This window comes from Amphiura filiformis, chromosome 5, assembly GCF_039555335.1.
Source record: "Amphiura filiformis chromosome 5, Afil_fr2py, whole genome shotgun sequence".
Taxonomy (NCBI): Eukaryota; Metazoa; Echinodermata; class Ophiuroidea; order Amphilepidida; family Amphiuridae; genus Amphiura; species Amphiura filiformis.
The window spans coordinates 30,978,090-30,990,292 of NC_092632.1; the positions used below are offsets into that span (position 1 = coordinate 30,978,090).

The 12,203-nt window shown below is 36.6% G+C and overlaps 1 protein-coding gene across 1 annotated transcript; it reads right to left on the minus strand.

Annotated features, from left to right (window-relative positions):
• Positions 1–7,189: 7,189 nt before the first annotated feature.
• On the minus strand, positions 7,190–7,615 carry LOC140152136 (ribonuclease P protein subunit p20-like). The gene has a single exon (XM_072174432.1). It carries the CDS (start codon positions 7,613–7,615, stop codon positions 7,190–7,192), a length of 426 nt encoding a protein of 141 aa, XP_072030533.1.
• Positions 7,616–12,203: the final 4,588 nt, after the last annotated feature.

Sequence of the window (12,203 nt, forward strand, 5' to 3'; positions counted from 1 at the left end):
TCATGAATTGTGGATTGCTTGATGGATCTATCTGGTAATAACTCATTTTGGACATCTCTTAGTTATTACTTTAAAGCAGCAGTACTGTTTAATTGATTCAGAAATCGGTTAAGTAAATTGAAAAGTTAATCATATTAGGAAGAATCATATTAGCAAAAAGTCTCTTCATACTTCAGGCCCAAATCAGATTTGTGTTACAGGAATTCTTGATTTGAATACAGATTAACATCTGTTAATTTTAGATATAAACTTCATAATGAGTAGCATCGGAGCCTTTGATGAGTGTATTCTACTGATGCCAGGCTAAGATAAAGTGACATTGAATAGAAATGGCCTCAGGGGAAAGTTGGTGTTGCTACTGAAAAAGGGTCAACATGTCAGGCGGTATTAATTTACCTGTTATGTTTGTTAATTGAACACATTTAGTATGACAAAGCAGTGTTTTCATATAAGAGATTAGGAAAAGGCAATCTTGTACATGTATAACTTGTATTGTGAAAGGTCACAAAGACTTGGACGGAGGTTAACCTGTTCATTGTCCCCATTAAAGGTTACAGTTCATGTGTATCAATTACCCTCAAACGTTTGCTTAAGTAGTTTTATACCAAAGAATTCAGGGTTGTGATGGTACCGGAATGCACTCAATCAAAAGCTTCCATTAGTTTCCTTCCAACCGCCACAAAACTGAGCAAATATTGTATGATTATTTACTGAATTTAGCAAATATCAAAAATCTAGCCCAAAATCTGCTATTTTTCACGTCCACACGCACATAAAACGCAATTTGCAGGAACATACACCGCCGCCGGTACATTCACTTGATCGTTTATGGCGGCCTTTGTTGTATTGCAGTGTTGTCAATAGGTGGCGCACTAACACATACCAGACAGGCATTTCCTTGTAACTTACCTGACACTAAATTTAGGTGGTCACAACCCTGAAAGAATTAAATTGATATTTTTTGCAGGTTTGTAAATATCCAATTCTTAATAATTTATGTACTTCCAACAATATTACAGGAATCATAAATCAGAACAATGCATTGATATTCTTGAGCTGTCATCAGCTGGGGAGGTGTGAGAGGTTTAGTTCTACAAAGTCTTGCACTGTATTGGGCTCTACCAATCCATACATACCCTCTAAGGAAGACATGACCTTAATCTCCCACACGGAGTGTAGATTTCAAATGGACCCACCCATTCAGGTAACTCCATTTGAAATTCATACTCCCTGTGTGGGAGATTAAGGTCATGTCTTCCTTTTTTCCTTAGGAGGTATGGATTCCACCTTGAATAGCCCAATTTTACAGGGTTAAGGTGGTACTACACCCCTTGATAAATTAGTGCCTATTTTTGTATTTTTCTCAAAAAATAATGACACACTGGTAACAAAAGTTATGTACATGTATATTATAGGGGCAAGGAATCCATTTAAAAATAGGTACCGCTAGAATGTACCTCATTTCTTAACATATATATAATGAACATCACTGTATATAATATACATAACTTTGGTTACCAGTGTGTAGTTATTTTTGAGAAAAATGCAAAATTAGTCACAAAATTTATCAGGGGGTGTATGTAGTACCACCTTAAGACAGGTATATTAGCGAGGCTTGATCTGTGCCTGAGGGAAAATAACACAAGTGTCCTGAAATAGGGTTAAATTTTACTAATTGACCAGGAGATAAAGGTGTGTAATATGAAATACCTATAAATATATTTTTACAATTGTTATTTGGGTAATCGTATCAATGAGCATTTGATGGCCAAACATCAAGAGAGAAAAATTCTTTCCGATTTTTTTTTCTCCCTTTTGTAAATGAAAAAGGGCACTTTGCATCTACACACTTTCCAGAGCTTGCTTATCTTTCTTCCTGTTGCTTGTTCCGTCTATATATTTTATCTTTTTGCTCACTGCTGATCTCTTTTTTTCCTGTGTATATTCTTGTTGCTGTGCTACAAATTGTACAGAAACTGCAGTCAAGACTGTTGCAAGCTGCTTTTTGTTTTCCCTTGTCCTTTGTTATTTAAGTTCACCCCATAAACACATTGTAATGTGAACTTCACATAATTGCTGTCATACAAATGCACATACATGTAGACCATAATAGTGTTTGTGACTGTGTATTCATTTGTTATTTGCAACCTGATTACAAAAAGTGGGCTTATAAATGTTAACAATCTTGAACCAGGTGTGCTATTTATGGAGGAAAACTAGTGCAGGCAGTAGAGTGTGTTGTATTGAAAGAAATGCACAATTTTCCTAAAATGTTTAGAAACACAAACTGGTAGTTTTTTTATCTGTGAAAAAGTACTTCAGAGCAATGTAGTCCGGCAGTGCTTTGTTCCCATCCTTGTTTATTGTATCCAAACTTGTCGTGTTACTAACTTTGGGTACAATTCTCTTTACCGTTTTCGACCGAATTAACACCCTGTGTGCTGGAAGTCTCATCACTTTTTGAGGGAGGGGAGGGTGCTTATTAAAATGATGAAATGAGAGTTATAAATAGGGAATTTTCACCCACAAACATTCAAAATAAAGTGTATTTGAAGACTTGCCAATATTTTTTGTCTTAATTATAAAATGCATCTTGGGTATCACAAGAACTTCTGAGCTTAAATTTTGGTGTTTAAATTCTGCAGAATATTTCAAGAGTCATGTTATTTGTTACATTTGTGGATTTTGGAGAGAGAGAAAAAAAACTTAACGACTTCCAAGAAAACGGGATATACTCGGTGTGCCCTTTTATTGGGTTCCCAGAAATATTTTCCTTCTTGGATGGTTTGGTCTATTTTGGTTTTCTGGAGAACGCACTGTGGATTAATATGCAAATAATATTTGTATCTCAATTGAAAGTGAACAGTGAATACTGCCTCAGACCTCTGGCTCAAATTTGGGGCCAAAATATTGAAATAAAAGAGGAATTTAATTGTACAGAAAACATGCCATGCCATCAGTGGGTGTTGTATGTAGTTAATTATTTTTTCATGGGTTGGCTGTGTAGTAAAAAAACAAAAATGGGATGCATTGAATAATTATGGGATTGCTACATCAGTCAGTCCACTGTGGTGTGTGTAAATAAACAATTTTCCTCAAAGATGACATAATTGTATTGACTTGTGATTTCCTTTTAATGGTTGTGTGTTGTCATTTAAAAAAAAGCAGCAGTTTCACAATTTCAACTCAAACAGTGGTTCAACTTCAAACAATACTTGACATATCAATCCAAAATGTTATGTAGCCCAAGAAACAGTACTCGCGGTCAAATTTATAGTATCCTCCGAGGTAAACAGAAGATTGTCACAAGTGTTGAAAAAGGATTCTGGTAGATTTTAAAATGTCCAACATGTGCCATTTGTGAATTTGTTATTGTCAAACTAATTCCACACTTAAATGCCAACAAGTAACTACACTTTAGCAGACTTAAATTATTGAAGCTGCAATCTGCCCATTGCTGCTATTAAACACCCTTCAGTTTTGAAATCATGAATGCCATTATGTGATAACAAAACTGAAGTGATTTGCTTGGTTAAATTATTATCATAAACAAGCAAGAACATCCAAGTCCACCTGGTTGATGATCAACTTGTTAGGTTTCATGAACTTCTTCTTTTGCCTTGTATGGGCTCTAAACAGACAGTTTTGTTACATCAATCATTCGGCAATACTGTGTCACATTGTCATAAATGTTGCCTGTAATCACTCCCCATTATCACATACAGAATTACTTCAATATTTATTTTATTTTATACACCTACATGTATATCATGTCCTTGCATAATTCAAACTGAAAAAAAAAAACCAGAAGAGTAGGCTGACAACCGTATCTATCTCATAATCTTGGTATATTCTCACATTTTATTCTGCAATTCTTCCAACACAAAGATGTTATATAGACTGACACTACACCCATCTGCTACAACATAAATTTTGCATGCATAATGCATGCCATTACCAAGCGAACAGCATGAAGAGACTACAACACTTGCATACACAATTACTTCAGAAATAAAACAACATTGTAGAGAATCAGTATTTCCTTTCATAATGATCAAATTTATTACCCTTCGACATCCTATGTTAAAATTTGAAATTAATATTTCACAAAAAGTCAACTCACTGAAGATGGCACTCAAGGTCTTAGCCAGCCATGCGTCCACCTGTCTTTAAGACGGGCTAATCTAATTTTAGACGCGTGGATTTAATGAATTTTACAGATGTGATAGCTCTAAAACAGATGATTTTAAGGTTATATGAACTTGAGGCTAATTCAGAGTGACATGTAAAGGCCAAATCAGGACATATTTGACCCCAGTGACCCTTCCATGGGTATAGACAAGTTGTTTTAGATTTGAGGGTCAAATTTTGGTATCTGCTTGGACGGGTGGTTTCTGATTTCTGGCTAAGACTCTGATGGCACTCGATCGAGTTCTGAAAGCTCAGCCCTCTGCTGAAATGGACTTCTCTGGGGATTGTGGAAAGATTAAAAATGCTGAAAATAACATTTGAAGCACACCAATTACACCATTCTACAAAATGTTGGAAAATGCCACATCTGCCCCAAAAGCCAGCCTGCTGGGCTTTGCCTACATGTATGGTGAGTAGAAATTCCACCCAGTAGAACTTATACATGAGGCCTTTTGGTGAGAGCAAAGTATAATGCATCAAGTAATCTTCAGAACAAGGACATTTAAATAGGGTTAGGTGACAGTTTGTTTAAAATAATCTTGACTAAAAAAACTTTGCATGTGCAGTTTTTGTAAAGAAGTCTTCCTACAAGAATTTCATGTGAATGAATACAGCATGGTGAACACCTGCATACACAGTGTGATGAATTTAAAGGCATGCATTGCATATACACCCATATATATGTGATGCGATCAAGCAAAATCAGTCTAAAGTCAAGTATATTCAATTTTCTACATATATTCATTTTTTACATGATTGTATAAAGCATAATTTATAAAGCTACATTTTGCAGAAAAACCCATTGAAATTGAGCATTTAGTTCCAAAGATATGAACAGTTTTTAAACTGTGTTTCCAAAAAAACACTTAAAAGTGTTTCCAAAACAATATGCACCAAAAGAAATTATTGTCTTTGTTTGGCTATATCTGAAAATCAATATATCTGACTTCCGACTGATTTTGCTTGATCACATTCACATCACATAGTGGGAATCCATCCAACTCCTGATTTGGTTGATATTTCCAATCATGCCATTTGATCAGTATTTTCATTCCACCCATATTTTGTCCTTTGAAATACAAATTATTGGGTACTGCTGTGATCAATACTGATTATTCACTGAAATTACTCATACTGATATCTGTAAAGACTTAGAAATAATGAAGTGTATGGGACCAGCCCTGGTCTACTGAAAAAAAACCCAACAACAACAACTTACAAGCAATGGATATATTTTTCAAAATAAAATAAAATATTTGATTATTTTATTGGCAAAAATGAGAATGCTGTTTTGTTTGAGAAACAAAGTACGATAGTAAACCAGGCCAGCTCACGGGGCTCTAGGTATAAGGGCATTGTTTTATTGCAATGTTTTGTTAGCCCTGGTTGATTGATTCATACAATTTTGCTAGAAAACTATTTTGTATTTAATGAATGAGGGAATAACCAAACTAAATTGGCATGATGAATAGAAGACATGTGCAATCAACAAACCAAATTGATTCCATAAAAAGCTCCATATAGTGGAGCTCTATGATTCACAATATATGCTGCATGAATCTTGAACAAAAAGCTGACAAAAAAAATTAACAAAATGTTGGATTTACATGTGAGCTAGCCCTAGGTCCCACTTTGTTTCCAAGCCACAACTGTACATACATGTATACATGTATGGATGTTATAATAATTTTTTCAATATAATTCAAAAGGTACGTGTAGGAAGTCTTAATATTTCAATTTAAAACTGAATGAGTTTACACATGTACCAGAAATAACTGCTTGTCTGAATCAGTGAATATCTGCCAGTTTATTTTTCCAGAAGAAACCCTAGCATGGGAATGTGGGTTTCTCATTTAAAGTGCATGGGAATTTAAACTTGTATTTAAATGTATATGTTTTTAGGCAACTGACACAAAATTAACGCCAATTCAATATTCAAAAATCCAAGTCAACAATCCTGACAAACACAACCACTGGTGAATGTTGAAGTCCCGAGGAGTTGAAAAGCATCAAGCTCAAAAAATGTTCTTGTACTTGCAGAAGCTTCTTCATTAACTGTTGATAGCATCAACTGATTAAAATGCTATTAAGCAGGTATGACCCGATTTAATATAGCATTGCATTGTAACTGACTTTATCATTGAATTTTACTAAATACATTATTTAACTGTAATACATGACGTTCCAAAAGATAAAAAGGTAAACTGGATGAAATGAACATTACTGAACTTATCAAAAGAGTTCACTTCAAGATTTCAAATCATGTTGACCTGTGCATGATAACATCCAACTGGCAGTGATTGTACAGTAAAGAGCAGAATCAGAACACTTGATTTAATGCTACTGAAGATATTCACTCTCTGAAAATAGCACTCACTGATTTAAAAATATTGCTATCTACTGAAGATAGCATTCAGCCATACAGTATTAAGATATTAGCCTGTATTGCATTTTCATTTTTTATGAAGTCAAGACGTGTAAGAATCCCAAAATACAAAGCAGGGCCTCAGATTCGACGAGAATCACTGAATCGATTCTCGTAACATTTGTTGCGAGAATCAATTTCTTTCATTGAATCATGCAGTACATATTATGTACAATGTAAGTGAAGCGACTCAGATGGTTTTTGATTCCCGCAAACTGGCACGAAATCTAGGCCCTGCATTCAAATGCAGTACTGCTAACAACAGCCTTCTTCAATGTTCATCATAGATTCACAGGGCTTCCTCGTCATGTCTTCAGATAACAACAAGAACACAAAATGCCGGGACAAAAGGATACCAAGCATACATCCGGTCTTGAAATGTTTACATCAAATCAAAACAATCACAAGTCAAATTCACTGTATGCTTGAATGAGTTGAGAGAAAATTTGTTGAGTTAAAAGAATTGATCATCAATCAAGTCCGGCCAATGTGAGGCCATCATGTCATGCATCATCCAATCATTCAATGCCATCTAAGAGTACTATGATACCATGTCCATGATCATGTGATGTCTCATGATGATGCTGTAGTTCTTCTGTACAATTTGATATGAACAGCTGAATTATTCCTCTCTCTCGACTCTGGCTCCAATTCATCAGTAAGTGGTTCATAATCATCAACAAGTTCAACAGTTGAAGTGTTTACTGCCATTTGTATGGAGCCCATGCTTTTTTCTTGCAGTTGCAATGCTAGGGTCATTGCCCTATTGATGGCAGCTCCCAACCCGTGAATGTGTATCTCGGGCACACCTGCATCCAACAGCTTCTGGCAACGCTCCAATTGGCCTTGAAAATCAGTCTTTGTATTGATGTAAACATCACTTTTTCTTTTAGGTAACTTGCGAGGTAGTCGTTTTCTCAATGCGTATTCTGTAGGGTCTGGTTTGGGTAATTCTTCAACGACCATGGTTGCATCTTTGCTTTCCATGGGCTGCGCCATCTTGATTCTTTGACCCCCTAGCTTGAAAAATATAAGTTGTTGGTCGTAAGCAAAAATATGCTACATTTTTTACCAGGTGTTTTTACCATCTTACTTTTACCGAAACAATTTAATGGATGTCAAACATCAAATTTGGGAAGATATTGTGATGTTTTATGCTGATTTTTACTTCCTGTTTTTGCTAATCAAACTTTATTTACAGCGAGTTAGGAGGTAATGAGGTCAAAGGTGATTTGAATGTAACAAGTAAACAAGGGCAGGTCAGTATTTCGTTATTTATGGTAGGTGTTTATCAACAAAAATTAAATAAATATGCGAAATATTATTCGTTAAAAGATTCTTGCTGAGTATATTTACCATAATTCTGTTTCTGGATGGGCTGTCCATTCTGTAATGGCTTCCACGCACGTGATGATGCAATCACTGCACAGTACAGTCAGTGCAGTGGCACTAGTGCAGATACAGAGTGCATGAGTGTAATGCTGGTTTCATACTTTCCTGCAGACACAGACTTTAAGGTACATATTTCGAGGTGCATAACAAACACCAAATTGGTGTCATAAAAAACACCAAATTGGTGTCGTATGTTTCACATGCATGCATTCTTTTGTTGAAAGTGACATGGTCTTTCAATTCGTGCCGAGTGTCCTTGGCAGACTTGACTATGCTTCAGTGGTCATGAAAGGATTCAATAGATAACCTCTGCCCCAATAATCCCAAGCTATTGTCTGAAACTGCACCTCGGAAGATGTATGGTAACAACTCAGTCCTCAAATGATAGTCATATAACGACCAAAAGATAAATGACTGACTATCATTGAGGACTGAGTTCCGCAGTCTAACTTTCCTGCCGCTTGCCGCTCTGAAGATGAAATATCGATCACCCCACCGCTTTGCAGCGGCGGCAGCACCGCTGGGAGTTGAATTCAATTCAACTCGGAGCGGTGCCGCTCTGACGTATGAGAACAAAATACGATTTTGGAGCGGTGCTGAGCGGCAAGAGTGGCTTTCAGAGTCACGCCGCTGCCGCTCAGCGGTGTAGACAAGTGCAAGCGGCATGATGAAGCGTTACGCCGCGGCAGAAAGTATGAAACCAGCATAACTGTACTGAGTGTAAAAGTGTTTGATTAGGCACTAGGCTAAGCTTACTTAGATAAAATGCAAAATTCAATTATTCATCATGTACTCACAGACACAGTCTCGCTCACTCTATAGACCTGCGCTCACCAGGGTGCACTGTGTTAGGTATGTCCACATTGCTTATTATAGAGGGCGACGTTCAACTCAAAAAGTTGCGACCACAGTAAATGGCTTAACGTGTAATCCCCATAGGAAAATACAAAATTTTGAAATTTGGACACCAGAAACTTGGAGACGTAGTCTAAAAAGTGCTGGTACTTTATCCTTGATACAGAAGTCAAGCAGTGATATTTAGATTTCATAAAATAAAATCGCCTTTGTGTTAAACGGATCGCCGTGGTGAAAAATTATGCATTACTTGCTTTTTTGTACAGTAAGCCATTGTAAGGCATTGTCAATCAATGACAATCAAAACAGACATTTGCCCATAACTTTGCTGATATTTAAGCTACAGACATGGTTGACCCCTCATTTTTTTATGTTAAATAATCACCTTTTTAAATAAAATAACTTCCATGCGAAAAACCTACTTGAAAATTTTGTGAACATGCCTAACTGTGTAGGTATGAAAGGTGAATTCAAATTTGCCATCAAACTGCATCATTTTATATCCAATTAAAGCCCTTGAGTAAAGAAAGCCAAAACTGAAAACCTTTTTGTCATAGCACTTCCCATAGCAAAGTTACATCTTGTCAAAGATTGACTTTCATCAAAAAGATTCAGCTAACAAAACCATATAGGGTATAATCTTCTTCCACGGTAAACCAAACAGCTTCCGTGGTAAACCTTATAGCGCCATCACTTGATGAAAGTACGTTATTAGTAGGCGTGAGTTAAAAGCTATCTGGGCTATAACTATTGCGACTGTAGGGGTGAGCTTGCCTACAGGTAAATACTCGTGGCGGTTACATTATACACGTATAGTTTAGGGCAGGGGGGGATGGAAAGGAGGGTATACCTACTACGGGGATGTGCGACAGATTCTGGGTGCATTTTGGTTTATTCATTAAAACTCATTTTAAATTTTTTGCTAATCTTTTTAAAATTTTCAGCCCTAAAATGAACAAAATCTCAAAATTTTTACAGATTAGACACTTAAAAGCGACCACCTAAATAACATATTTTAACTCCCATGGCCACCAAACACAACCCTCTCCTGTATAGTTTAAATAGGCCTATTAATATAATTTTTAAATGCTATTTTATTATTTTGTTATTAATTGAAAATCTAAAATAGTATAAAATCGTATATGATGCCTAACATCTCAGACAACACCCCCCCCCCAACACACACACCTACACACCCCTACACCAACAACCACATGCCAAGTCTTGGCGAAAGTCTACCTTGTACTAGTACATGGGCAACCGCGCGTGCACCATGCCCCGCTAAAATACACTACCCTATTACAAGCAATGGAATAGCCCGTCAATCATACACAGTGGTTGCTCCTGGAAGGAAGATTATACCCGATATGACGCGGTTGCTCATGGAAGACAAGAAGGATTATACCCCTTTTCAACAAAACAGCATTTCGGCAGTGTTTCTAGATCTTACAGTCTCATGATGATACTTTGATAGCAGCTTTTCTATGTGGAACTGCTATCAAAATCCCTCTAAAATTCCATGTGCGATTGTCTTATCACCAAAAGTAATCGTATATTTGGGTCAAGTGAAGTATAGACAACATATTTATGTAGGTTTCCTTGACCTATCTGTTCTTTTAAATTTCTATGTAATATGTATTTTGTGTTTGGGCCCCGGTCTAGGCAAATTTGACAGACTAGCAAATATGTTAATAACTAAGGTTTGCCTCTCATACCTGCACTGTGCACACCACCAATGCAATAACTTATTTTTTATAAGCACCCTATAACACATGACATGATGTAGGTACATGTATGAAAGGCGAAATCAAGTTGGTCATCAAACCACATCATTTTATAATATCAAATTAAATTGAGTAAAGAAAGCCAAAACTGAAAACCGTTTTGTCAGCACTTAATTTCCATAACAAAGTTACATCTTGTCAAAGATTGACTTTGACTTTCATCCAAAACATTCAGACAATATTTGATGAATCAATTGCAAAACAAAACGGCACAGTCTCATGATGGAGCAGCTTTTCTATATGGAACTGCTATAAAAAACCCCTCTAAAATTCCATGTGCGATTATCTCATCACAAAAATAAATTATATATTTTGGTCAAGTGAAGCAGGCTCCGATAAATCGCCTGTCCGATTGCCCGGGGCAATTAAAAATACTGCCGGGCAAGCTAAATCACCAGGCACTCTGCCCGATCGGGCAATTGCAAAATTATTGTGCAAAGACGGCATTATGACTTGCATATTTTACTTACATTAATAGCAATGCAGACAAACAAACAAAATATATTTCTGCACTAATTTTCAACTAAGTTCCACTGTTAATTGTTATTGATCGCAGGCTAGTATTCTCCACAGCATACAGTACCGGTACATGATTACACTGTACATATCACCTGTTGATATCGTGGGAATCTCCCCCATATCAAATGTTTTCAATATTAATGAGGTCAATCGGTATTTCCATGACCCCGAAACATGTACAGTGCATATCGCAGTGTATATTACCGTACAAGCACATGTTTACTCTTTAATTATTAATGAGGTCAGTCTGATGACGTTATGCCTTTTCCCTGACCCCGAAACATGTACAGTGTATTATGTACTGTATAATATGACCATGTACGACGGCACTCATGAATTATTCAGCGCGACGCGTTGCCGCCTTCGCAAGCCTGCCCTGGGAGAGTCATCTAATTTGCATAGAACATTATAGCCACAGGCTCACAGCCCACAGCGGCTCTTTGATCTTCTTGTTGTGCTTATTATTGAATTACCAAAAGATATTGGGGATCGGCCAACAAGGGGTTTTCCCTGACGATTAAGGAATTATTTCCCCGCGTGCATCATTTTGATTTGCAACTTTTGAAGATGCACCAACTTTCATATATACTGGTATCAATCTTTGTCAATTTAGAGTGTTTAGAAGCAAATTTGGTAACACATTGGAGCTAATAATATTCTGCAGACGACCTAATCAATCAAATTGTCATAGCAAGATCAGGTTTTTGGTGTAGGATGGGGTTACATAACTGCGGACTTTTTTATTGGAGGTGTTTATGTACTTTCATTTGAAGACTGAGCTCTTATAATACATCCTCCATGGAGCAGTTTCAGACAATAGCTTGGGATAATTGGGACAGAGGTTATCTTTTGAATCCTTTCATGACCACCAAAGTATAGTCAAGCACACTCACACAAAGTGAAAGACAAAAGAATGTCAAAGGTCGTACAACACAGATTTTGTGTTCCGCTCCCCATAATATTACATGTGAATTAAATAGAAGACTGATGCAGTTATTTCTTGGTATAAAATAATGGTGATGTTAAGCATATCTCAA

Bases quoted from the DNA above. Each gene is read 5' to 3' on its own strand.
- LOC140152136 (XM_072174432.1), bottom strand. From the start codon at position 7,615: ATGGCGCAGCCCATGGAAAGCAAAGATGCAACCATGGTCGTTGAAGAA.